This window comes from Arvicanthis niloticus, chromosome 2, assembly GCF_011762505.2.
Source record: "Arvicanthis niloticus isolate mArvNil1 chromosome 2, mArvNil1.pat.X, whole genome shotgun sequence".
NCBI lineage: Eukaryota > Metazoa > Chordata > Mammalia > Rodentia > Muridae > Arvicanthis > Arvicanthis niloticus.
The window spans coordinates 143,418,013-143,445,061 of record NC_047659.1 but is presented as its reverse complement, the minus strand read 5'-3'; the positions used below and the strand labels follow the sequence as shown (position 1 = coordinate 143,445,061).

Below are 27,049 nucleotides of genomic sequence, written 5' to 3'. Positions count from 1 at the left end.
TTTGAGTTATTTACTTCTGCAGTTTTTTGCATTGAGTATCTAGAGTAGACCATGGATGGTTGAGGAATTTATGGAAAACAAGCCTACAGATAAAGGTGGATTAGTGTATTCCACACTGATCCAAAAATTTAAGTAACTTTAAGATAAATTTAAGATAAATTTGAATTTTATCAGATGAAACCATGATGCAAAGTGTGACAAGTGGGGGGGGGGTGAATGAGCAAAGCTTCGAAATCAAATCAGCAGAGGCCCAGTCAGAGTCACAGCCAGCGCTGTCCTTGAGGCCACACTCACACCAGCCCTTGCAGGCACCTCTTCCCGAGCCTGGAGTGAGTCTGAGCCCCAACCTTTTTGGTTGTCCCATTTGCAACCTCAGTGAGGTTCCTCCGCATAGTCCATGGAGCCTTCCCTCTGGATACCTTCTGGTTTTCTCTTGACTTGTCGTTTGTCCCCCACCAGTTGGGAAGTTCCTGACAGGTGGGAGTCACAGGTGCCATCCCTGGGCCAGACCCACAAGATCCAGTCACCTCATTTCAAATCATGTTAATGGCCAAATCTCTCTCAGTAAAAGGAACCATCACTAACATGGCACTTAAGGGTCTAAAATCCTCAGTGAGCCTCTTAGTGTAACCCTGGGAGGCCATGATTCGACCTTGCTCTCCAAGCCCAAAAGAGGTATTAGTATTGCTACTATAGGGAGACACAGAAAAGACCCTTGGACCCCAGACCTCCATCCACCCATCACTCCATCCCAACCACTCCAGATGAAGGACACAAAACCAGTAGATTGGTACAGTGGTGATGTTTTGGAGATCAATGGAAAAGAAGGAAGTTTTCTGGTATGACTTTGGCAAATAAAAATCTTAAACTAGGGAGCAAAAAAAAAGAGGAGAAGAGGAGGAAGAGGAGGAGGCTGGACAGCTAGCTGGTGAACAGCTTCACAAAGCTCTAGGAGAGCAGGGATTGACTGTTCCGTACTGACAGCTCTAGAGCCAGTAATACCCAGCAACACTAACTTGACATTTTTACTAAGGCTGAGGCCTTCTCAGCAGCCCTTAAAGCATTACCTCCCCAAGAAATCACTCAAAGTACTGAATATTTAAAAAAAAAAAAACAAAACTTAGCAGCTACCAACCATATTATTTTTTCTTTGCCTAATTTAACTTTTCTATCTTTTAAAATATAAACAGCTTTGGCTATTTAAAAAAAGAAAGAATGATCCACCCTCCTAAATTAACCTGGCTTTATTTGTTTTTAACAATTGAACAAATTAGGGACAAACGGTAATTCTAAATAGCTCTTTAAGTACCGAGATGCAAAGATTTTCCTTCAACTGTCATTTTAAATGGCAAGTTGTTCTGTGGGGTGGCACATGATGCGGGGAACGGGGCGCGCAGAGGTGGGAAGGAAGCTACACCTGAAACCCAAGCCAAGCAGTCCGTCCATCTTACCCGGCACATCTCTGAATAGAACCACATGCCATCCGCTCCTGCCCCCTCGCTTCTTAGTCATTCTCTCATGAATGTCATCTGTAATTATTAGGTACAGGGAGGAAATCACTGAACAAGCTTAACAAGAGCCTCACCCTCACGTGCCTACAGACTAGAAGTCAAGCTGATAAACTAGATGGCTTAATTAATTCATTCCTCAAATAACTACTTCATTTTCAATAACCTTTGAACGTCGGCTATCCAGAGGCGTTGAGGGCCATCATGGAGACAGGTCAGGGCTGGCATTCTGGGGGATGACTTAAAGTGGGGACTAACAGATAAACAAGATGACTTCAGAGTGGTAATTGCTGAGGAATATGTAACAGGAAGTAGTGATGGAGGCACAGGAGGGCGTGGGCATCACTAAGGAATGGTGACTGAGATGACTGATGACCGCAGGGCAATTGGTCCAGTCCTGTCTAGGTAGCCTGTCCCGACAAAGGTCAGGACCCCTGGGCTGGCAAGAAGGGCACTGACTGTGACCTCCTCCTCCCCAACTGCTTAGATTGAAGAGGTGGGATTAACCTACTAGGACAACACCACGAAACTGCTCTGACAAACGCCGAGGTCAGCCGCGTCCAATGAGAACACTAGAAACCTTTCAGCAACCAGCCAAACCAGCCAAAAAGTCCCGCCGCCAAGGCCAGCGCATGCGCAGTACGGCGTCAGCCCGCCGGCCGCTGCGCTAGGAGACTCTGCGCCGGCGCACCGAGGCTCCACGAGGGCGGGACTTGGTTGCGCCCAGCGCAGGGGGTGGGGCTTGGTTGCGCTGCGCCAAGAAGACTGGGCCTGACTGCGCCGCGGGGCGGGGCCAAACTCGGTTCGGCTAGGCCGCGGGACGGCACTTCCGGCCGTCCTAGCGCCAGGCCCGACGGCGCCTGCGCGCTGCGAGGCCGGCCGGCCGGGACGGGGCGGGGCCGGCAAACTTCTGTGCCTCACCGTCCCCAGACACTGAGGGACACCGGGCAGGCGGCTAGCACCATGAAGATCTGGACTTCGGAGCACGTCTTTGAGTGAGTGTGGGTACGGCGACCGCCTCCGGCGCCCTCGGGGAACTTCCTGGCGTCGGGTGTAGCGAGACGAGCGGAGCTGAGCCCCGGACTCGAGGGACCGCCAAGGTCACGACCCCAACCCGAGCTAGGGCTCTGTGACCCCGGGCCTGGGAATCCCTCCCACCCCGCCGCCACTGACGGAAGACAAGAGCCGGCCGTCGAGCCTGACCCGGAAGTGACTCCAGGGGTCGCAGGGCACTAGGCCGGACGGCTTCACGGTGGTTTGGGGTGTCTTGCGCTCCGATGGCCTCAGGGTATCCTGAAGTTTCCTGACTGATACCCGACAGCCTCACAGTGTTCTCACTGAACCCCGACGGGCTCATGGTGACTGTAGTGCCCTGACTGATACTTGATAGACTCACGGTGTCCTGACCGAACCCCAGTGATGCCATGATGGCCGGAGGTGTCCTGAGCCCCGACGGGGTCACAATGTCCTGGGGTGCTCTGACTGAGATCCCCCATGTTATATGTAGACTACACACACACACACACACACACACACACACGCACACGGACATCCAGGAAGCTGGCCACTCACGTGGAGTTTTTTTTCGGTGGTCTCAGATCATGCCACCATGATGCCAAACATTGGAAGAGCAGGGCCTGCTCTTCTGGATAATTTGTGACCTTAGTTTCCTATTCCTTTGAGCCATGACAGCTGACCAGATAGCCAGCGTCTTCCATCACAACTTTATGGTTCTCTAAACTTAACAATGGGAAACGGGACCAGAGTCAGTAGGGCACTGGGAATTATACTACCCAGGTTCAGGGTGCCACACCGAAGAACAACAGGGCTTTCTACCTAAATAACTTCCTTTCTGACTGGCTTATTGTTCTCTGTTATACACTGTCACCCTGTCATAATTATTGTTGACTTACATTCAAATCCACTTCCAGATAAGCTGAACTCCTTCACTCACTTCGCCTCTGATGCCACGCTGTTTTAATAATATAGCTTTATGGCGTGTTTTAATCTACATGTGCCAATTCTAATTACTGAGGGTAATTGTAAAAGAAGTTTTAAACCTTTTACCTAGTGGATCAGGTGCATCTGAGAATCTACAGTGTCCCCGGAAGGACAAAGTACTCGAACTAGAAGGGAATCTCCACACTTGTAACACTTCTGGGACTGAGGGGCTGTGGTCCTCAGGGTGCTCCTTAACATGCTTTGGTGGTCTGTTTCAGAACGAGTCCTCTTCTGCATCTGAATGCTTTGCTTCAGAGTTGTTGGCAACAAGTCCCAGTCTTAGAGCTCGTTCCTCCCTTTTGGTCTTCTACACTCTTTCCTCAGCTTGCCTCCTCCCCCTCCTCTGCCCTTGACCATCCCTCCCTTTCCTAACAGGGTGTGTGTTCAATGAAAGTTGGTTGTTGGCCTTCCCGTCCTTCTTACTCTTCATCCATGATCTTAGGGTTTTGGGGGGTTTTGTTTTGTTTTTTGTTTGTTTGTTTTGTTTTTTTGTTTGTTTGTTTTTTGGTGTTTTGGTTTGGTTTTTTGGGTTTTTTGTTTTTGTTTTGTTTTTTTGTCACAGACCTCTAAGAGTAGAAAGCTCCAGGACCTTTCTCCTAGAAGATAGATACAAATAAATGCTCCCTGGAGGAGCCAGCAGTGCATTCTAACTAGACAGGCTGAGCCACCCAATCAAAGTCCCAGCCTACATACACTTTGGCACCAGGCCCTGTATGTCAGCCAGGATGGAACTGCATGCCTGTAACCCTAATAGTTGGAAGCGTGAGACAGAATTGCCATAAATTTCAGGCTAGCCTGAACATACAGGTACATAGTGTGTGCTGGGCAGCCAGGACTGTATAGCGAGGCCACGTGTCAAAACAGAGTAGCAGAGGCAGAAGCACACTGAGCTTTCAACTTTGCCTCCTGAATTGCAGTCTTGATGTCTTGCTTCCATTTTCAGGATTCCATCTTGAAAACGTTGCTCTCTCAATCAGGACCTCAGGTCATTCCTCATCCGACCCATCTTGGATTTTCCTGGCATTCCCTTCTCGAGAAGTCCTGATTAACCAGTCAGTACCAAAACTGGTTGCTATATCTGTAGTCACACCCCACTGCTTTCAATATTGTCTGTGTCCTTGCTTTCTGAAGATGGATTTCAAGCTCTGCATATTGTATAAATCGAGCCGTAATTTGTATTTAATTTCAAGCCCTGGTCCACAGTCAATGCAGGTCTGTAAGTAGAAGCTTCATAAATCTAAACAGTCCCCAAATGGCAGTGATATAGGCCAAGGCCTCTTCTTGTCACCATGGCAACTATCTAAAATGAAAATCAGAGGAGGTCCTTCTCGGTCCCTCATCCAGTCAGGAAGCATGGTTAGCTGCCTTCCATGCGCTTATCTCTCCCTCCTCCCCCCACTTCTGAAAATTAATAAACGGTCTGGGGCCGCTGTGCTTTATTGTGATTTTCCATATCTCTTCTCTTCAGGCCAACAGGAAAACACCACTGTTGACCTAGCTCAGACTTCACCAAGGGCACGCACATGGTAACTGGTGTCCCAGCAATTAGCTTTAGCCACGTTAATATAGCATAACTATGTGAAAAAAAGACCCTGGAAGATTATAGAGCACCAAAGTGGAGTTGGGAGCCCCTGTCCACAGCTGACTGGCCTGTCAAATCTCATTCCTGTAAATGGGAACACTGGTAACTGACAGAGATGGCACCAGGGATCGTGGACTTTACAGAGCAGTGTTTAGGACGTACTGTACACTCAGGTGCTAGAGGACACAAAAGTGACTTTCCACTTGAGTGCCAATCATGTGCCATGTCTCAGAAGTCCCCGAAAAATCCAGGATGGGTTGGCTGAAGAATCAGCGTCTGCTCCTTGAGGGCAGGTACTCGTGCTAAAGATCAATGCCTCTGCATTTCCTACTGAGTGACCTCTGCCGAGCAGAAGCCAGACATGGGAAAGAACAGCAGGAAATGATCAGAGGAGCTTGTGTTATTTACCATATTGACAAGGAAGATGCTAATTGTAAATTGATGGTGAGACCTTCCGAATTCTTATCATGGGCTCTGAACTTCTTACAGCTATACAGTTGTGGTCAGATGCAGAAATAAATGGTAGGCTGACATTTTCCCGCTTGCTTCTGTGCACATAATTTCTTTAATGCATTTTCATGGACTGTTTTTTCTTCCCTCCTGTGGAAGTAGATAGCTGTAAAGATTGTCGTGATGGCATGCCTCTGTAAAGTGCTTTGCTTTGTAGATAGCTGATGTGTTATATAGTTTACGATCTGGGAAACAGTGAAGTCTGTTCACATTTAAAATTGTCATCACTCAGCGTCTTCAAAAGTTATTTCCCACAAAACCCTCTCGCCATCCTAAGGCATGCCTCTCTGTGGTGGAAGAATGGTTTGTCTTATCTGCAGTTTTACACATTTAGTTTTTGGTTTGTCTGCAGCCATCCATGGGAAACAGTTACTACAGCTGCAATGCAGAAATACCCAAACCCCATGAACCCGAGCGTGGTGGGCGTTGATGTGCTGGACAGACATGTCGATCCCTCTGGAAAGTTGCACAGCCACAGACTGCTCAGCACAGAGTGGGGCCTGCCTTCCATTGTGAAGTCTGTAAGTGCACGCAGATTCTACCATGTTTCCATTCAAATGCCATGCGTGATTTCTGCACGGGTTGGAACTGCATTCTAAAAAAGGAGTTAGGAGCGTGTGATGAATTAGAAATACTGTCCATTCTTCCTAAAGGTACCATGGCGGCAGGAAGCTGGCTCTAGAGCAGGAGTCACATCTTATCCTGCTTTCACTGCAGCCTGAGGCCATGATGAGATTTACAATGGTCAGGTCCTGGCTATTGGGTGACATTGGGCTCTTGTAGGTTGTGCACATTAAGTGGCAAGAATTCTGTTTGCTGTCCTTTTACACATTTAGGCCATGGTGTCTACATTTAGAAGTAGTTCTGTTTCTATGACAAATGACCAAGCTTTAGTTAGTGATAGAGGCAGTGAGAAATTAGAGTGTCAGTCAGTGATAACCATTGTGGTCCTTAAATCCAGGTTTCTGCATTGTCTCTAGAGAAGGTTGCTCTATTCAGAATAGGGAGGAGCCTGCACTGCACCACAGCAGAGGAGGGTGGACCTCTGGGACACATCCAGGGAGGGGTACTGGCTATGGCTGTACCCCCCTCAGCTGTGATTCCTGTTTTCTTATATAAATACTGGGGGCACAGGGGCTTATCTGGGCTGGTTGAGACACTGACTGGTCTGGTCAGTATTTCTGGACTCTATTAGACACTGTACTTACCCAGGTCTTATGACTTCCAGACATCCTTTTCCCTGCCCCATTGTCACATCTCAGCAAATATGGTGTCACAGCATGGCAAGTGTAGCATCAAGTATACCCATCAGTGAGCTGGTTACTGGTTGCCTCTGGGGAAGGTTCTCCAGTAGAGCATGTAGCCATCTTGGGTTCCTCTGTGTGTGAGTCCCTGTTGGCTCCAGTGGGGTTTGGTTCAATGTAATTAACACATTTGTACCTTCAAGTAAAAGATTGACAGCTTGGCTGGAAACTGATTGCTAACTGTAGTATTGCTCGTAGCTTATTGGTGCAGCAAGAACGAAAACGTATGTGCAAGAGCATTCTGTAGTTGACCCGGTAAAGAGGACAATGGAGCTCAAGTCCACCAACGTGAGTCCGGCCTTCTTTGTTTTATTCCTAACATTTCTTTTATACCAGCTGTCGTAGGCAGTGCCTGGCTGGGCACAGTGGCCTATCCTGTGATCCCAGCTGCTTTAAAGGCTCAAGCAGGAGGATTACAGGTGCAGACACCATAGTACAGATTGTGTTCAAGGCTGGTTGGGGCAGTATGCAGAGATACTTTATTCCTTTTTCTTTTTTCCTTCTTTCTTTCTTTTTCTAAAGGCCCGGAGTGTAACAGAGCACCTGCCCAGCACACTACAACGTTAAAATAAATAGTAAAAATGAGGAAAGGTACTTCATGCTGCGGGGTCTCCCTCCTCGCCCTATGCAGCCTCTTCGCTGCATGGTCCTGCCTCTTTAGGTGCCAGCGCTCAAGACAGTGAGCACAGCACCATGCACGATGGTAGCAGACAGCTCCTAAATTCATTTTATCTCTCTCTCCTTTCTTCTTTCTTTGTTCCCTAATTCTTCCTTCCTTCTTCCTTTCTTTTGACATTTAGGATTGGGGGGGGGGGGGGGGGGGATATGCTCAGGAAACCATGTGAAAGGGGTGAGAAGACAGCTGGCTGTGCAAGTTGGTTTCTTCCCAGGATTTGTGGGGATAGAACTCAGGTCGGCAGGTGTCTTAGTCAGGGTTTCATTGCTGTGAAGAGACACCAAGACCAAGGCAACTGTTACAAAGGCAAACATTTACTTGGGGCTGGCTTACAGTTTTAGAGGTTCAGTCCATTATCATAGCAGGAAGCATGGCAGTGTGCAGGCAGACACGGTGCTGGAGAAGGAGCTGAGAGTTCTGCATCTTTATTTGAAGGTATCCAGGAGAGACTGTCCTCCAGGCAGCTAGGGAGAGGGTCTCAAAGCCTACCTGCACAGGGAAACACACTTCCTCCAGCAAGGCCACACCTACCACAAGGCCACACCTCCTAATAGTGCCACTTCCCACGGGCCAAGCATGTTTAAAGCACCACAGTAGGCTTAGAAGAAACATAAACCTTTACCCACAGAGCCACCTCCCTTTCCAAATAAAAGTTTGGTGAAATTTAAGTTTAAATATTGAAAATTAAGTTCTAGTTACCCAGTAATACCAAGATGGTTTACTTCTAAGTTTTTTTGTTTTGTGTATTTAGCAAATAAGATTTGGAATTGTGTTGGTTTTGAAAATCTTTCTAACCTTCTTTTCCAAAATGGCTTGACTTTTCCTCCAACCCGTAGATCTCATTTACAAATATGGTCTCAGTGGATGAGAGGCTCACATACAAGCCGCACCCCCAGGACCCAGAGAAGTAAGTAAAGCCAGGCCATGGCCTGACTCAGTGAGTCACTTTGGTTTCTTGGGATTGCTCTTTGCAAACCAGACATGGGTCATCTGAAGCTGTGGTTGTTTCACCAGAACTGTCCTGACCCAGGAAGCCCTCATCACGGTGAAAGGGGTCAGCCTCAGCAGCTACCTTGAAGGACTCATGGCAAGCACCATATCTTCCAACGCTAACAAAGTAAGTGGGCCAGTCGCCATGTCAGTCCTCACCCCCCTCCCCCCCGGTTCACTCCCTGTAAAGGCCTTTGCTAAATGCAGCTGTCCCCTAAACTGTCAGGAAGTTTGGGGGCAAAGACGCCTACCACATTGTTTCTTTAGCACATTTAATCAAGCCATTCCGTTGAGGTGTACAGGCAGCAAAACAAATCGCTCTGCCCTCACAGAGCTCAAGGAGGCAGCTTTAATCATATTCTGTTAGGAAAGGAAAGTAAAGGCAGGCCTGAGTGTTTAATGAATGCTTGCTAATTGATGGCTTTGCCAAGTGTAAGAGGGAAGGACTTGGTGCAAGCAGTATCCAGGAAGAACATTCAAGTGGGGGTTCTGCACGTGCAAAGGCCCTTCAACAGGAAGCATGAAGTGCTCCTTCATTCCTCAAGAAACTGTAGAGCCACAGGAAGGAAGAGGGCGAGTGGCTGCGGGGGTTGGGGTGGGGGTGTGTGTCAAGGACCAGATCCCAAGGTGCGTGCATGATTGATTTACAGTGTTGATATAAAAAGAAAAGGGGCTTGACCACACTAACCGGTCAGTCAGCAAGACACCCTGCCACTCAATTGTACATGATTCTGAGAACATCTTCTGCATACAAAATAAAATTGGTTTCTGGATCAAGCCAATTGCTCAAGGCATTTGGTATTTGGTAAATAATAACTGAAAAGAGAAAGACAGCAAGGACAAGAGATCTGTCCCTGTAACACACACACACACACACACACACACACACACACACACACACACACACACACGCCCCAAACCTGGTCACACCTTAGCTGTTGGTAACAATAAATGTATTGCACTTTTTAAGGGCCGAGAAGCAATGGAGTGGGTGATACATAAACTGAACGCTGAGATTGAAGAATTGGCAGCATCAGCAAGAGGAACCATAAGGACCCCAATGGCGGCGGCGGCGGCACTGGTGGACAAATGACAGTGGCATTGGTGTGCAGCATCAGGGCCCCAGGACTCTCAAGCTGGCATCATATTATTTGTTATTTAAAAGACACAATTATTTTAGGTAGATTTTTTTTTTTTAATGAGCTGGGGTAAGGCTGTGACTTTTGATCAAAACAAAAGATCCAGAACTTCTAAATCACAGGGATCATCTAAGTTAGGACGTGAGAGGACTGACTGGGAGAGGCTGTGTTCATGTGAACAGTTAACAGCTTTGTTTGTTTGTTGTTGTTGTTGTTTAAGTACTTAGAAGAAATTGGTGTTGATCTGGAGTCTCTTAAAGCTCCAGGTACTGGAACACTACCTGGCTGCGGACCAACCAGAGCAGAGCCCAGCCACCCTCCTGTCCACACAGTTGCCTGCTGCTGCGAACCAGAACCACCTGCATGAGGAACTCACTCTACAAAGAGATTGTAACATTTTAAATGACATCAATTTGTATAAAATAACTGCCCTGCTGGAAACCAGTGTTTGGATTTGGTACTTAAATGATATTTTTGGAGTGAAAATTAGGACTAAAGTAATATATAACTCCAGCAAAAATAGATTTTATTGTATTAACGGGTACTATATTGATTTGCCAAATTTTGTGACTTAGTAAAGGCATTCCCTTCCTTGAATTTGTACTTTGTGATTTCGCATGCTGTGCTGTGGGCTGGTTATGTTAACTGAAAAAATAAAGTCATTACCTGAGTGTCGCATCAGTCTTAAACAGCACTGAGGCAGAAGAGCAGCTCCCCTGTCTCTGATCATTTCCCATTGACCTAACTTAGAAATTGCACATGTCGCAATCATTGTTTTGTGATTGCTAAGACGCGGTATGTCAGATTATTTGAATATGATTACTTCCTGAGGCAATTATGGCCACAAAACATCTTTTTTACATGAAGAGCTGTCCATCGTTTGAGGCAACATGTCACCTAGGACCTAGGTTTTCTTTCCTTAACTCAGGGCAAGAGTGGAGTGCCTGGGAGCCTGGTCTGAGGGAAGTCCTAGGAGATTTCGTCCCTTGGGGACTCAGGACAGCTGCAAAACAGCTGCAATTGTCTTAAGTGGTGTTTGCTTTGATGTGTACAGTATTGTCTGGGTGACTGGTGATTGCCTTTTGCCTTTTATGGGTTGGGTTGGGCTTCTAGTAGGGTTTTTCTGTATGATCCAGTTAGCATGCATACAAAGCCACAACGTCAAATTCTTGGCCTCCTACTTTAAAAGAGTGCTCAGTTTAAGAATTCTTTGGACATTTGTAAAAGCAGGTTGAAAAAAGAAAAAAAAATAGTTTTGACAAGTGGAATGAATGTTAATTCCAGCTAAACGGAACACTACTAAACATTGTTGGACAAAGTGTAGGTTTGGGTTCTGAGAATTCCACCTGCTCTGGAAAGGGTCTGATGCCCTAATGTTTTGTTTTGTTTTGTTTTGTTTTGTTTTTCTTAAGTAGTAGATTTTCACTTTGCAATGTGGTTCCGTCTTGAGTGCTGCTTGAGTACAAACGGAATCCTGAGCATGGGTACAGGCGGACAGGCACATTAGCTGACTAGCTCGGGGAGGCCCCGCCCTCTGCCCGCGGCACTTGGGAAGGTGACCGTGTGCCGCTGCCTCTCTTTCCCAGGTGTCTCTACGACCGCAGCTTCCGGTAGCCGCTCGGCCAATGGACAAAGCGCGACCGGCGCTCCGATTGGCTCCTGGCCTGGCAAGGGCGGGGTGAAGCACTGACTGGCAGGTCCGCGTATCCCACCTCTTCCGTTGCTCAGGCCTGACCTTTCTGCTGCCGGGCCGGGCTGAGGCGACTCTGAAGCGACCCAGCGTTCTTATCCGACCCGCCCCGCTCGAGACACCATGGTGGCGTACTGGCGACAGGCTGGACTCAGGTATGCCCGAGAAGCATCGGGAAAGTCCGACCTGCCGTTAGCAGGCCGCGTGAGCGACCGAGCCACGCGGCCACCGGCCAAGATGGCGTCGCCGTGGACAGGGCATGCCGCGGGGTCATGGGGTCACGGACCCCAAACAGAGGTGGCTGTTCCTCCCGGAAGGAAGCCTACAGTACTTGCATGGTCGCCGTGACGGCCAAGTGCACGGCGCCTTTGAGCTGACCGTGTTGACACTGACCCTCCTCACCTGCACAGAGGGAGGGGCGCACAAGTTCAAGTGTGACCTTAGTAAACTTTCCCAGTCGTGAAGAAAGGTGAAAGCCCTCTAAACTGTGGCGAGCTCTGCAGGAGCCCATGTGAGCATCCACCCTGTGATGGGTGGGAGCTATGGGCCTAGGAGGGATGCATGGTTTCCTTGCTCCAGGTAGTTCTACTACCCAGTTAGTCTCCTGGGTGGAGGAGCACAGAGTTCAAGCAAAGTTGTGTAGAACAAAAGGATGGTAGGCTCACAATCGATGCCACTTACTGAGCTGCCTCCCATGGCACTCATCACCCCAATTTCCTCCATCCAGCCCCTTGCAGGGCAGCTATTATTTTAACCGCGTTGTATTGCAGGTGCATAAAGGACAGAAAAGTTAAGCCCTTTGCTCCTGAACTCCCCAAACAAATTTAAAGCAGGAGAAACAGACAGCCACTACCCCATCTCTGGTTTCAAAGAGTGTGAAAAGTGACATCTTTGGGAATAATAAAGTGTTGACAGGTGAATCCATCTACCTAACAGGAAGCTCCCTATGAGCCCCACTCCCTACTGGTGATGTTCTCTGAGAACTTCCAGTTAAGTTTGGAAACCTTGGTTAGCAAGTGTTTTCACTGATAGACAAGAGGCAAAAAGCCAGTATTTTCAGCAACGCCTTTAAATAATTGACTATAAAAAGTACTGTTTTAATTCAAAATAGCTTTAATTAGAAAAGCTATTTTGAATTAAAACTATATATATATTGTTTATATTTATAAATAATATATCTGTTGTAGGAGTAATATGATTAAAACAACTTAAATACAGAAATGAGCTGGGGAATTTTTCCTACATTGTGGGACTTTTAAAAAAAAGAAAAAGAAAAAGAAAAGCCAGGCGGTGGTGGCGCATGCCTTTAATCCCAGCACTTGGGAGGCAGAGGCAGGCGGGTTTCTGAGTTCGAGGCCAGCCTGGTCTACAGAGTGAGTTCCAGGACAGCCAGGGCTATTCAGAGAAACCCTGTCTCGAAAAACCAAACAAAAACAAACAAACAAAAGCCACTTCATTTTAAAGTACTATGCCCTGAAAAGATACACTGCCAAGAAGAATTGTGGTCTCCAGCTAATCTGGGAGCACATTTCCTATTGTTTTTCTTACATAGATTCTATCTGGTATACTCAGTTTTCAGTCCAGTTTTGCTGTAGTGAGTAACCAACCAAAATTAAGAGTATGGAAAGAAAACCAGGGTATCACACCTCAGGACACCACCATCTAGCTGTTGGTAACCAGCCTAGTATCTTCTCTCTTTGCCAGCTACATCCGGTTCTCCCAGATCTGTGCCAAAGCAGTGAGGGATGCCCTGAAGACTGAGTTCAAAGCGAACGCTGAGAAGACTTCGGGCAGCAGCATAAAAACTGTGAAAGTGAAGAAGGAGTAGCTGGTGAGTCACTGGTTTCCTCAGGAGTCTCCCCTTCAAGTTTCTAAAGTGCCATAAAACCAAACTCAAAAACTTCAGTTTGAGTGTCTGCTTCTCGGCGGGTGGATTTGGATGCCAGTTACTGGGGCGATGATTCCAAGTGTGCGGGTTGTAGATATCCCCTGACTTGAGGGAGGAGAGCCCTGTACAGCCCTGACAAACAGAACAATTGGCACATTGATTTTCAGTGCAGTTAGCAATCCTGGGATAGAAAGCCATCTTACTTTAATTAAACCTGGTTCATTTATCTGTACAAAATCAAGTAATTGGGAGGATAGCACCCTAGCGTGTGCATGCACACACACACACACACTCACACACATAAAACCCACATTTGTAATTGCTGTTGGGGTTATGTAACAGTCTAGCGCATGAGACCTGGAGTACTTAGAGTGTTCCTCCCCCATAGCTGCTAGTGTCCTCACAAATCTCTTCTCCCCGGCATCCAGGCAGGAAGGGCTGTTAACCCCGGGTGAGTCCTCTCCTGCTGAGTTCCCTGTATGGTCAGGGAGGCCAGCTCAGTTTACCTGTGCAGAGGTGTCAGGAGTGTAAGAAGTTGGCTAGACAGAGTGGTTCAGGGAATTCAGACTGCAGTTCTCCAGACTGATTCAATCTCGAAGCTGCTTTATGTGCATTGTTATTTCAGAGATAAGCACCTCAAGTCATCAGAGAGTTAGTCCTCAGATCTCATCTAGTGCTTTTGAAAAGCAGTCGCTCTGCAGTAGCACGGCCCATGACACTCATACTCCAAGCCTGACTGAAAGTCTCCCTAAGTATATTTCATCTTCATCTTGAATGAAGGGACATCTTACTCTGAACCAGGAGATGCAGGGTTTTGAGAGGAACCCCTTTCCCGGGGTCTATCTAATCTCAGAATTTGAACCAGTAAAACCTGATTTATGTTGGGCTGATCACACTCCACAGCGAGCAGAGTCTCGTCTCCTCACCTGCCTGCAGTCACGCCATGCTAGTCTTTGGCTTACTCCTGTGACTTGGTCGGAGCCTTGGCTTGACCAGGCATCTCTACAACAGGGAGAACCCAAGCCTGTTGGGAAGCGGGAAGAGGGCCATAGTATCTTGAGCACAAAGCTTTTCCTGTCACAGTAGAAGTGATTGAGTCAAGGATGTGCCAATGGCAGGCTCTGGTCTCCCCTGTGGGTTGCTGCCATAGTCTGCTGCAGGCAGATTCAAGTAGCCTCTCATCATGGCGGCTGTGAAGGAGACGTGGCAAGCTAGCAACTGTTATGTTTTCTTTTCTCTTCCTAGAAGCTGACTGGAGCCTGAAGTGCTGAGTCTTCAAGGTGAAGCATGTGGGCCCCGTTCTGGCAGATGGAAATCAACCTTGCCTCCTGGGGACAGACTGCCCGTCTTGTTGATAAATTGACTATGCCAATAAATTAACATGGTTCACTCTCTGCTGGCTTTTATTTCTGTTCTACTTTTTTTTTTTTCTTAAATAGGAATTTTCCACATAGTAATGTCAGTATGACCATAGGAACCAGGAGTTTTTTGTACTACAAGGACCACTGCTCATTACATGTATCAAAGTGAACATTCTGTTTATCATGGCAGTAATTGGTGAAAGTTTGGTACTGTCATGGAGGTTGTGTTGTATTGGGAGCCATCACAGGAGAAGCTAATAACTAGCAGGTGATCTTCCTGAGATGAGTCGGCTCTGGACGGCAAGGCCCAGGAGAAATCCATTTTAGGAAAGATTCCTGCTAGGTACTGGCTTCTCCTGGTGTCTTATGATGGTTCCTGACGGTGTTGTTCCTAGTGTCTGAATGGCATTCATATTAAAGCAGTGATTCTAGGAAGTTCCAATTAGCCTGTCCCCATTTAGAGGGACAGATTGTATAACTCATCTTGCTTCATGAAAGCTGTAGAGAAGAGCCATTAACATCAGAGTTTATCTAGACAGAATGCTTTCTGCCTTTACTAACCTCTCTTTTCTAGGCACATTTCTCACTGGGAATGAGGCAGAGCCAGGCAATACCTTGTGTCCTGTGTCTGTGTCTGAACTGCAATTAAAACCTGGGACTCTTAATGACCAGTCTAGGCACAGTGGTTAGGACAGTCTGATGATGTTTAGGAGTAAAGTGTTTTTTTATTCTTGCCTTTCTTTGAAACATGGCCACTCTTGGCTGAGCAGAGCCACTGAGAAGTTTAGAGCAGAAAAATAACTAGAACCCCTCTCAGTGTGGCACTTCAGCTGAGGCTGAAGACAGAGAGGAGAAAGCCTCTTTGTTTTCAACCCCTAGGGCTGGCTTCCCATCCTCAGTACACTTCACATCTGGGTCTTATCGGATTCTCCACTCAAGGCCGATCAACAGATTGAAAGGTTAGGAGCCTTGGGGTCTGCCCGGGAGCTGAAGTCCTCTGATGGACTCGTAGCACTCCGGCTCTATACCACCTTTCCCAGGTTAAGGTCCCAGGAAGCATCTCCCGTGACCAGGAATGGGGACAGCGGACTCTTACGCCTTAACATCAGGTTAACTAATAAGAAAAGGGCTAAGTGACTCCCAGCTTAGGGAGTCCTTAATGAGGGGAGCCAGAGGGCTGGCTAGAGGTGGACTTGGGATATGAATTAAAGTAACAAATACAGCCAAAATTGAGTGTCCATCAAGGATTCAGAGACTCTATAGCTGATCCAACAAAAATATTGAATTAACACCAGGATCAAATAGACTCAGGTCCAGCCCCTCAGGGTGACACAGAACAACTTGGCAGGTGATGAGGCTAACCCAGCCACTTATCAGCATGTGACTAATGGCATCAGAGGCAGAAATGTGTCCTTATGTGCAAAACAAAGGAATCCAGGGAGCTTTGAAACTGACTCCTGTTGATTTGAGCTGCACCAATGTCACCATGGCAACCATACTACTGAAGGGACCAGGTGTCCCTGGGCACTTAGTTGGTGATTTAATCTACCTTATAGAACAGGATGTGAGATGCATCAGTCTGAGTGATAGGGCTTCAAGAAAAGGAGTTTGTTGAGTCTGAGATAAAAGACTTAGTCATTTAAAGTGGAATTTATTTGCATTTTATTGATTGTTAGTGAACAAACAGAAGTCTTCACAGTCTTAGCAAAAAAAAAAATTTTTTTTCAAAAGAATAAAGGTCTGTTTTTTGCACGTATGTAATTGCCTTTTGAAGTTTACAGTGAAAGTGTCCAGGTTAAGCATGCAGCTGACTCCCACAGAGTTGTGGGCTGAAAGCTTTGTTGGCATATAAGGAAGTTTTTCCAGCTAAGAATGGAGAGGTGCGTATTCCACTTTAAGCCAGTGTTTCTCAGTCCACACCAAAGTGGAAGGTATTTAAGTGCTTTTTTCAATTATATAAACAGGAGCTTGGCAGGTCATATGAACAATAGGGCCTGATTTTCTTTAAATATGAACTTTAAGTGTTTCCTCACAGTGTACATACAAAGAGAGTGCCATCCGCCTGCCGCTTTATTATTTTGATGATTATAAACTGAGACCCAAGGGAATAGCTGGTTACAGAGGACTTGCCTAGCATATCCCAAGGCCTTGGGTTCCATCCCTAGCATCCTGGAGACAAACCAAGACATTAGAATCCAGTTTCATGCAAATAACTTTCTTTTGGAAAGGTCAAATAGGAGAGCTGGGTAATTCCAGCAGTCCACGAACACCCCATGCACTTCAGACCTAGGTAAACTGTAGGAGGCTCCTGCGTGCTCAGTCCTGTTATAATGTGAGATTACAACCGAGGAACGCTGTGTCATCCTGCTAATGTCTATGGCAACTTCTGCAAATTAATCTGAACTATAAAAGTTCCCTAATGAGACAGTGTCCTCTGTCACCGAGGAGGGACACTGCGGCATCTGGGTTCCTGCGTTCAAATGGTTGCTTCGTATGCCTCGTGTCCTTTCCAGGGAGCAGAGAGGCTGTACAGTAGCTTCAGGGGCAGTGAGTGAAAAAGAAAAGGACATCCTCAGCTTTTAAGAGGAAAACCAAGGACAATCATTAGTGAACTACTGGCATCTCGTTCTAATAAGAAAACACAGAGAAATAGGTTGGAAGCTGGTTACTGGGAAACAAAGGCCAGGGGACTGGAATGCTTTGCTCTTGATGGTCTTTTGGATGGTGGGAGGCGCGAGGAGAGATGTGGCTTTTCTTGCCTCTCTTTGTCTTTTTCCAGTCAGCCTGTCTGGTACAGAAGGTCCACACAGCTTGACCATGGAGGCGGACTCATACTTCCGTTGGCCCTGAACCTCCCACACACTCTTCAGATACCCAGCTCTGCTGGCTTTGTGAAAGAGGACTGAAGCATCCTAGCTGCCCTAGGTACTGGGTACCCAGCAATGCTGCTAAGGGGCTCCTGACAAACTTGCACACTTTGTCTGGATGTCTATCCTACAGCTAGTAAAAACTAAATAGGGCTCACTACAAACTCACTTGCTGTTTAGAAAGGAAGGAGGAAAGGCATGCATTGGCTATAAGCCCTATCTAGTAACTGTGAGCAAAAGCCTGTGGTTCTCATTGCTATGCCAAGGTGAGGGACTAGGGCCCTAAGGGCTTCAGGACAGCCACAAATCTTGTAAAAAAAAAAAACTTCTGGAAGTGGCTACCCTGTAGCTTCTCTCCTAGCTAAGGGTCTTTGTCTTCTGTCTCCATCTCTGCCCCCTCCTCCCCACCCTCTTCACTGTCCTCCAGCCCTGCTCTGGCATCTTGGAATTGTTGGTACTCGGACACCAGGTCATGGATGTCACTCTCCGCTTCCCCAAATTCACTTATGTCCATCCCTTCACTGGTGTACCAGTGCACAAAAGCTCTCCTTCTGAACATAGCTGAGAAGTGCTCAGAGACCCTGGTGAAGAGCTCTTGGATGGCTGTATTGTTGCCCAGGAAGGTAGCCGCCATGTTCAGCCCCCGGGGCGGGATGTCACACACAGCTACCTTGACATTGTTGGGAATCCATTCCACAAAGCAGTTGCTGTTCCTTGTCTGAATGGACAGTAGCTGTTGGTCCACTTCCTTGGTGGACATCTTACCCCGGAAGATACAAGCCACAGTCAGGTAGCGGCCACGCCGAGGGTCACAGGCAGCCATGATATTGCGGGCATCGAACATCTGTTGGGTGAGCTCCGCCACTGAGAAGGCTCGGTACTGCTGGCTACCCTGGGCTGTGAGTGGAGCGAAGCCAGGCATAAAGAAGTGAAGACGAGGAAAGGGCACCATATTCACTGCCAGCTTGCGCAGGTCTGCATTGAGCTGGCCGGGAAAGCGCAGTGAGGTCGTGATCCCACTCATGGTCAAGGACACCAGGTGGTTGAGATCCCCATAGGTGGGTGTTGTCAGCCTCAGGGTGCGGAAACAAATGTCATAGAGTGCTTCGTTGTCGATGCAGAAGCAGGCATCTGTGTTCTCTATCAGCTGGTGGATGGACAGCACGGCGTTGTAGGGCTCTACCACCGTGTCTGACACCTTGGGGGACGGCATGACGCTAAAGGAGTTGAGGATCCGATCCGGGTACTCCTCCCTGATCTTGTTCATGAGCAGGGTGCCCATGCCTGAGCCAGTGCCTCCACCCAGAGAGTGCACGATCTGGAAACCCTGTAGGCAATCGCAGTTCTCGCTCTCTCTCCTCACCACATCCATGACGTTCTCGATCAGCTCCGCTCCCTCTGTGTAGTGGCCCTTGGCCCAGTTGTTACCAGCACCAGAATTACCTGTGACCAGAAGTGTGGGAGGGGGAAGGTAAGGTGAGCAGAGAGCCACTGGACGACATCCAGCTCCCCCTGGTAGAAACTTCTGGGAAAAAAAAAAAAAAAAAAAGCCTACCATGAACAAAATTGTCAGGCTGAAAGAGGACTCCCAATCTGCTGGATCGAATGCTGTCCATTGTCCCGGGTTCCAGGTCCACCAAGACGGCTCGGGGCACATACTTCTTACCTGTGCAGATTAGTCAGAACAAGTCATCAGGTGGCCGTTTTCCTAAAAGTTAATGTTTCATCAAAATGGATCCTTGGGGTGCTGGTCCAAAAACCATTAGTATTCTAGAGGGAGGCTTTGGTAAGTAGACATTCTCTCTCTCTCTCTCTCTCTCTCTCTCTCTCTCTCTCTCTCTCTCTCTGTCTCTCTCGTATACAATAGAGTTTATTTAGGGTGTGGGGAGGGAAGTTGAGAGGGTAATGGAGACAGAGAAAGTCAGAGATAGATAGATAGATAGATAGATAGATAGATAGATAGATAGATAGATAGACGGACAGACAGATAGATGGATGAGGATGAGGAAGAAGAGGAGGAGGAGAGGCTGGCCATGAGCATGTGGATAGAGAGGTGGGAGGGAATGGGGAGAAAAGGGACTGAGAGAGAAAGGGAGAGCAAGAGAAGAGGGTAAGTGGACATTTTAATTTCTATGATCATATCTGACCCAGCCCACCATGACATGGATCTGTAAAAATACCTTTTTAAAACTCTGCTTCTCTCTTTACAGTGTGTCTGGCTCACTGGCTCACCAAGAACATGGATGCTTACCCTGTGGGGAATGACTGGCTAACATGGCTGAACACATCTCATGCTGCCCCTTGCAACTGGAGTGGGCCACTCGCCATTCAGACTCCGAAGCCCTACATGCCTGCCCGTTCCACGTTGGGACTTGATTCTTTCACACTGGGGTCATCTACTCTGCCCCTGCTGCCCAGATGGCAGGCCAGAGCTCACCAGCAGGCAGCCCTACCGTAGGCTTCATTGTAGTAAACACTGATCCTCTCCAGCTGAAGAGCAGAAGCCCCACAGTAGCTCCCGGCGCAGTCAATCCCATGTTCTTCCCCGATCACCTCCCAGAACTGTAGGCAGAGGGAATGAAGTCAGTCCAGACTTGGAAGAAGAAGAGCCATTGGTGGCTCGGCAGCTCAGCCAGGAAAGGGGCTTGCCACCCAAGCTGACCACCTGAGTTTGATTCCTGTGACCCCAGGTGGTGGAAGGAGAGGACCAACTACCCCAAATTGTCTTCTGACCACCCACTTACACCACAGCAAGTGTGCACCCTCTTGCACACGCACTCATAAATTGATGATAGATAGATGATAGATAGATAGATAGATAGATAGATAGATAGATAGATAGATAGATAGAGTAAGGGTGAGTTGGCCCCTGTGAGGGAGTTGGTGCCCTGGGAGCTGCCTGACCCTGCCCTTCTCGTCCTCCTCCCCACCACCCCCTTCTCTTCTTGCCTCCACTCTGTGTGACTAGGAAGGCTGCGCTAGATCGATCTGAACTCCTGAAGCGAAATGTCAAACACGTAAAACATTACATTGGATTTTGCTATTAACCCCGGTTTGTTACAGCCGGTTCTTTTAGAATCTCTCTTCAGATGAGGGAGCTCAAATTTTGCCTTTGCCTAGGTATAAGCTGGAGAAGTGCTGATCTCAGGAAATGAGAACAAACTGAATTCTTATTTGTTTCACAATGGTACCTACTTTCTTGCTTTGGGAATTTTTCTTCATGAAATTCACTTCAAAAGACCACAACAGGGGTCATTCTGCACAATTTGACGTAATGTGTTTTGACCATCTGACATAGTCCCAATTCAGAATTATGTAGAGCCGTTGTCTTGCAACCGTTTGGAATATTCTGTTTCCAATCGTGCATACAGCATTGCTTTCCTCTCTCTCTCTCTCTCTCTCTCTCTCTCTCTCTCTCTCTCTCTCTCCTCTCTCTCTCTTTCTCTCTCTCTGAGATAGACTCTTACTGTGTTGCCCTGGCTGGCCTGCAACTTGCCATGTAGACTAGGCTGGCCTCAAACTCAGCCTCCTGAATGCTGGCTTAAAAGAGGTGTGCCATCATACCGGGCTGAGTAAAGCATTTTATTATTATTTTTTATTCATTTATTCACGTTTTCATGTGTGTTTGGTAATGTGTGCAAAAAACAATCAGTGGTAGTGAGTCCTCTCTACCACGTAGGTCCGCAGGATGGAACTCAGGTCATTAGGCTTGGTGGCAAGCACCTTTACCAGCTGAACCATCTTGCCTGCCCACAGCATCTATTAACACAGGAAACTACTGGAACGGTCTCTATAGGCCATTCAGAAAAGCTCTCGCATTAAAGTGCAATAAAAATACATTCGCTTAAGTTGAAAGTCTCCAAGGGTGTTTTCCCAAGCCTACTCTGTCACCTCTGCTCCAGCGACACACTTAATAAGAACACACTGTGCTAGAACAGGCTTTGAAGAGCGGGGGAGTAAGTTCAAGGAATGTGTGTATGTGTTCATGATTGTGTGCACACACACCTGTCGGTGCACGTACACTTGCTTGAGTGTGTGTGAAGGTCAGAGGTCAAGGGCTGGTGGTTTCTTCAGCCATTCTTATCCTTACCTTTAAAGACAGGTTTGCTCACTGAGTTTGATCCAAACCTGTGACAGTTTACCTGCCTTCCTTCTGATATGGGTGTTTGGGATCTAAACTCAGGTCTTCATGCTCCCACGGCAAGAGCTTTTCCACTTAAGCCGTCTCTCCAGCCTAGAATGTTTCTTGACATTTCTTATAGGCCCGACAAGAAGTCATGGCTGGGACTCCAACCACCAGATGGCACAATCCCGAAGGCTGCCAGAGCTGCCTATCCCCTACCCTTCTGCTCACTTCCTCCCCAGGGCCTCTCTCCCCCTTATCACCTAAGGTCAGAACAGTCTCCCTGAGCCCCACCCACCCCAACTTCTCTGGTGATCAGAAGGCTGATCTGACTCCCATGGTGCCTAAGGGTGGAATAGTGTTTGCCCTAGGGCTCTAGGACCTACAGTTCAAGGCAACCCAGCTCTGCCTCTCCCAAGTGTCAACTCACCCAAAGGCCTCCAAGTCAACATAGCACAGAGACACTTGCACATCCATGTAGATTGTACACTGTTTGCCAAAGCTAAGAAATGGAACTAACACGGCAGTCCCTAAGTAAAGTATTGGATAGGAAATATGGCTATGCACAGTGGGATTTTCTTCAGCCTCAAAGAAGAAACAAGTTTTTTGTCACTTTCTGGAAAATGGTCGAAACTGGAGATTAAGAGGACTGAGCCAGACTCCGAAAGACAAATATCATGTTTTTCCCTCGTTTATGTTCATATAGTCATATAAAATAATGTGTGCAAACACAAGATAAAAGTAGATAAACAAAAGAGTAACAGGGATTTGGTGTGGAGGGACGCACTCAAGATACAACACAGACAGATCTGAATAAAGATGTAAATGTAGACAAGTAAAATGAGGAGAATTGAAAAGCCGTCAGGATTTCTCAGCCTCATTCCCTACAGTAGAAGAGGTCAGCGTCCATCCCTGGGTCAAACACTACATGGTGGTCCACACACACAGCGAGCTACTGCCCAATTCAAAATGAAGGGTATGAGGAGTGGGGACCCTGACCCTCTAGCACATGGATCCTCTCAAGGTGCCTGGAAGAGCAGTCAAGCACAAAGACCTGAGGTGGAGTGGTGGCTGTCAGGGAAGGTGAGGAGAGACAGATGCAGTTGTTTGAACAGGGCAGAGTTTGCAGTACATAAGTTAAAAGGTATTTTTGATGGGGGGGGGGGGAGCAGTTCTACAACATACTCAATACTACTGAATTTGCATGAGAAAAATGACAGGAAAAACTTTATACAACATACGTTTAGCCACACCAAAAGCTTTTAATTTTATCTTTCTTTTTAAAGCTGCATGATATTTCATGGAATTAATAATAAATAGAACACACTGTGTTCATATAGTTGTACATCAGGTGAAGACCTGCAGACATTCGGAGTTTCCCTGCCTTTAAGATGTGTTTTGTACATGTATTTATGTATTTATTTTGTGGGTGGAGAGCACACACGTGCCACAGCACACAAGTGAGGGTCAGAGTATAGCTTGTAGGAGTCAGCTCCCTTTTACCATCTGGGTCTTGAGGGTCACACTCAAGTCGTGAGGTTTGGCAGCAAATATCTTTATCCGCTGAGCCATCTCGCTGGCCCCTGGACCCACCTTTTGACTATTGTTAGTGATACTGCTATGAAGAAACAAAGGTCTTTAATGGTGGTGCTTTTAAATGCATAATTCACACACACTAAAAATAATTTCCAACTAGCACCGTGAGCTCTCTTTATAGATGCTACAAATCCGTTGTTGATTTTAAAATTAGGAATGGAGATCCTGCTTCCAGCCCTTGCCTTCCTGGCTTTGCCCAAGGGAAAGAGTCAAGAGCCCCCCTCAGAATTGTAGCAGGAGGAAGGTAGCATAGAGAGGAGAAGTCATGTACATACTAGAGTGTCTTAACTACTTGTCTCTGTATTTGTTTCTTTAATTTCCTATTACACACTAAGCTTCTTTGTACCATAAGCATGGACTCCACCCCACCCACCATGGCTCACTAGACAGTGAGGAAGAGGGGCCAGAAAGAATGCAGGAGGTAGAGGACAGGGGGGATTGCTGGGAGATGTCTTCCGGACAAGGGCTCACCATGGCGCTCACTAATTCACAGAGTCTCTGGCTGCCTGTACCCGCTCAAGCCATGTAGTCCAGCAGGCAGCACTGAGGGGACTCAGTGGGTTATAAACGTGTGTGTGTGTGTGTGTGTGTGTGTGTGTGTGTGTGTGTGTGTGTGAAAGAGAGAGAGAGAGGCAGAGAGAAAGACAGAGAGACAGAGAGAGACAGATAGAGACAGACAGGGAGAGACAGACAGAGAGAGACAGAGACAGAGTCAGAGACAGACACAGAGACAATGAGAGAGAGACAGAGTCAGAGATGGAGAGAGACAGAGAGACAGAGACAGAAGAGAGAAAGAGGAGGAGGAAGAGGAGGAAATCAATGTATTAGAGCATGTCTAGGGAAATCGGCAGGAAGTAGGTAGTACAGATGAATCAAATCAATATAAACATGTATAAAATTCCCAAAGAATACATTTTTAAATGAACATTTGGGAGCGGAAGACAATACAGGATATAGTATTAAAGGCAAACAAACAAAACAAACAGAAAAACCTTTCAGTAAGGCTGGCAAGATGGTTCGACAGAGTAAGGGAGCTTGCCATCAAGCTCCAGGACCTGGGTTCAATCCTCTATAATGGGAAGAGAAGCAGCTCCAGCAGGCTGTGCACTGAATGTCATAAGTTCACAGCCTGTACCCACCCTCCCAAAACATAATTCAAATTAAGAAAACCATTTTTAAAGCCCTGCTTTGCAGATGGTTCACAAGGTAGAGAAGCTTGCTGTCAAACCCAGTGAGCTGAGTTGAACCTCAGGGACCCACGGGGAAGGAAAGGACCACCTGGGAGAATTGTCCTTTGACTTCCAAATGCATGCTGGGACACCACACCTGCATACATCACCACCAGCACCACAAACATACATAGTCACACTTACACAAATATAATAAACACAATTTAAATTTTAAAAACAATCCCCCAACGCTTCAGAAAACTCTTGAAATAAAATGACTGGTTTTAGATGTGGAAAACTCATCTCTAACACACTAAAAGCAACTGGGCTCCTGTACCATTTACATGTGTAATTACAGGCAAAATTAACATTAATTAACACTCTAACTCTGATGGTTTTGCTAAAAGACCTTCTTCAACAAACCATCCATTTAGCAAGCATGTGCACACCTGGGATGCCCAGGGTCCTCCCAGGAGCCTGAGCAGAGGTTGGCTTGGCAGGAAGCAGCTCTGCTCTGCTCTCACTTACCTTGGCTCCGATCTGGTTGCCACACTGGCCAATCTGAATGTGCACGATTTCCCTCATCCTAGCCTTGAACCCAAGGGTCAGTTAGGTCCCAGAGTCTGGAAGAGCCTGAGTCACCAGTGCGAGTTGGATGCAGTTTCGTGGTCTTGATGGGACCAGCCCACCCAGCTGCTCTCCCAATTGGCCCCACCCCAGGCCTCCCCTGCTTTCCACAGTCAGGGTAAGAGGGGGTGCTTTTCTCTCCTGAGCTCTGCTCAGTCATTTCCTAGATATGAAGGCTTCCTCTGTGTGGCAGGAACCCAGCTGGCCCCTCTCACAGACGTGGTCTCAACAGCCTCTGAGCTACAGTGGTGTCACTGACACCACCATGACTTTTGGGTAACAGCCACGAGTTATGGGTGACATCCATGGGTTATGGCTGAATGGAGCAGCTGGAACCCACCCCAAAAGGGATTTTCCTATCCAAGTCACCATTTTGCCTATCCACGGCTTGCCTTGCTGCCTTCAGCCACGTTGCCTACAGAGCAATTTGGGAGCCAGCCTCAGGCCTCAGGAATGTGGCTGGACACTTTTCCTTCTTAAGTTACAAACTTTAATAGTGAAAACAAGTACTAGCCTGACCAGACGGTTCATTAGGGAAAGGCACCTGCCACCAAACCCTATGATCTGAGTCCAATCCCTGAAATCCACATAGTGGAGAGAACTGACTCCTCCCAAGTCTTCTGATCTCCACACGTGCTGTGCGGCAGACACAGACACAGACACACACAAAGACACACACACACACACACACACACACACACACACACAATAAAATAGAAATTAAAAAATAGCTGTTGGCATTTTGTCTAGGCTCCGCCCCACAGGTACCTGGCAACAGCCAGGTGTGCCTGATTCAGTATAAAAGGGGCTGCTTGCCCTATCCTCTCTCTCTTGCTTTCTTCTCCTCTTGCTCTTGACCCTTACCCTCTTCCCCCTTTTCCCCATCCCCCACTCCACATGCTCATGGCCAGCCTCTACTTCTCTCTCTCTCTCTCTCTCTCTCTCTCTCTCTCTCTCTCTCTCTCTCTCCCCCCACCTCCACCCCTTCAACTTCCCTCCCCATGCCCTAAATAAACTCTGTTTTATACTATACCATCATGTGGCTGGTCCTGAGGGGGAAGAGACACCTCAGCATGGGCCCACAGAGGCACCCCCTTCCCCAACACCATACCACACCTCCACCAAACATCTCTCTTCCTTTTTTATATATAAAACACAACTAACTATATATGTATATAAAACATAGTATAAAAAACATAGCTAGTACTTATAACAGTAAAATAGTCATAAAATAAAGCTTTCTTTTAAACCTGGCCAAAGCTGAGGTGACACGAATGTCTTGAATACTCAAGAAATTGCTATTTCATGGCTGGGTGAAGGCTCAGTGTTTAAGTGTGAGTACGGTTCCTGGTGAGGATCAGAGTTTGGTTCTCAGACAGGCAGCTCACAAACAACTCTAACTCCAGTTCCATGGAATGTAACACCTTCAGCCTCCGATGGTACCTGACCGGGCAATCCCAGACTCACAGGTGCCCAGACTCCTCCCAGAAACATCCACAGATACATAATTAAAAATAGAATAAATCTTTTAAATAGAAATAGATCACCACTGATAGAGAAACTATGGGCTGGGGATATGTGTCAGGTTGGCAGAGTATTTACATAGTATGCACAAAGCCCTGGGGTGGATTCCCAGCAGTGCATAAAACAAACACTGTGATGCATGTCTGTAATCTTAGCATGTGGAAGTGGAGGCAGGAGGGTCAGAAGTTCAAGATTGTCTTTGGCTACATAGTGAGTTCAAGGCCAGCATGGGCTACCTGATCTCAAATTCTCCTCCAGCCCCCTTTCCAGAGTTTGATCTCAGAAACCTGATGTAACAGGGCCAGAGAAGCCATCTCATGGGATGTGGACTCAAGGGATTCAAGGCTAGAAGTTCATGCCTCTGCTGCCTGCCCACATAGACTAGTTCCTACACTGATGGGACAATCTCTGACACACCTTTCTCATGGCCTGTGCAAGGGGCTGTGTCCAAGGAGCTTTCCTTAGGCTCAGTGGGGCTCCCAATGCACAGGGAG

At 47.3% G+C, this 27,049-nt stretch overlaps 3 protein-coding genes across 3 annotated transcripts; 2 read left to right on the top strand and 1 right to left on the bottom strand.

Moving 5' to 3' along the window:
• The first annotated feature begins 2,257 nt into the window (after window positions 1-2,257).
• On the top strand, window positions 2,258-10,381 carry Prelid3b (PRELI domain containing 3B). The gene is made up of 6 exons (XM_034496832.2): window positions 2,258-2,503; window positions 5,954-6,122; window positions 7,104-7,193; window positions 8,418-8,488; window positions 8,596-8,698; window positions 9,542-10,381. The coding sequence occupies exons 1-6, from the start codon at window positions 2,472-2,474 to the stop codon at window positions 9,662-9,664; spliced, it is 588 nt and encodes a 195-aa protein (XP_034352723.1). The 5' UTR covers window positions 2,258-2,471; the 3' UTR covers window positions 9,665-10,381.
• A 1,005-nt stretch (window positions 10,382-11,386) lies between these two features.
• On the top strand, window positions 11,387-14,682 carry Atp5f1e (ATP synthase F1 subunit epsilon). The gene is made up of 3 exons (XM_034495322.2): window positions 11,387-11,555; window positions 13,105-13,231; window positions 14,534-14,682. Exons 1-2 carry the CDS (start codon window positions 11,524-11,526, stop codon window positions 13,226-13,228), a joined length of 156 nt encoding a protein of 51 aa, XP_034351213.1. The 5' UTR covers window positions 11,387-11,523; the 3' UTR covers window positions 13,229-13,231; window positions 14,534-14,682.
• A 1,605-nt stretch (window positions 14,683-16,287) lies between these two features.
• Window positions 16,288-25,134, bottom strand: Tubb1 (tubulin beta 1 class VI). Its single transcript, XM_034494728.2, has 4 exons — window positions 24,933-25,134; window positions 19,970-20,078; window positions 19,072-19,182; window positions 16,288-18,959 (listed from the first exon to the last, which is right to left on the bottom strand). The coding sequence occupies exons 1-4, from the start codon at window positions 24,987-24,989 to the stop codon at window positions 17,878-17,880; spliced, it is 1,359 nt and encodes a 452-aa protein (XP_034350619.1). The 5' UTR covers window positions 24,990-25,134; the 3' UTR covers window positions 16,288-17,877.
• Between the last annotated feature and the right edge of the window lie 1,915 nt (window positions 25,135-27,049).

Bases quoted from the DNA above. Each gene is read 5' to 3' on its own strand.
- Tubb1 (XM_034494728.2), bottom strand. From the start codon at position 24,989: ATGAGGGAAATCGTGCACATTCAGATTGGCCAGTGTGGCAACCAGATC. The intron at 20,079-24,932 runs GTAAGTGAGAGC...CTCTGCCTACAG, and splicing joins GCAACCAGATCGGAGCCAAG to TTCTGGGAGGTGATCGGGGA. The intron at 18,960-19,071 runs GTAGGCTTTTTT...TTCTGGTCACAG, and splicing joins GCCTGACAATTTTGTTCATG to GTAATTCTGGTGCTGGTAAC.
- Prelid3b (XM_034496832.2), top strand. From the start codon at position 2,472: ATGAAGATCTGGACTTCGGAGCACGTCTTTGA. The intron at 2,504-5,953 runs GTGAGTGTGGGT...GTTTGTCTGCAG, and splicing joins ACTTCGGAGCACGTCTTTGA to CCATCCATGGGAAACAGTTA. The intron at 7,194-8,417 runs GTGAGTCCGGCC...TCCAACCCGTAG, and splicing joins TGGAGCTCAAGTCCACCAAC to ATCTCATTTACAAATATGGT.
- Atp5f1e (XM_034495322.2), top strand. From the start codon at position 11,524: ATGGTGGCGTACTGGCGACAGGCTGGACTCAG. The intron at 11,556-13,104 runs GTATGCCCGAGA...TCTCTTTGCCAG, and splicing joins TGGCGACAGGCTGGACTCAG to CTACATCCGGTTCTCCCAGA.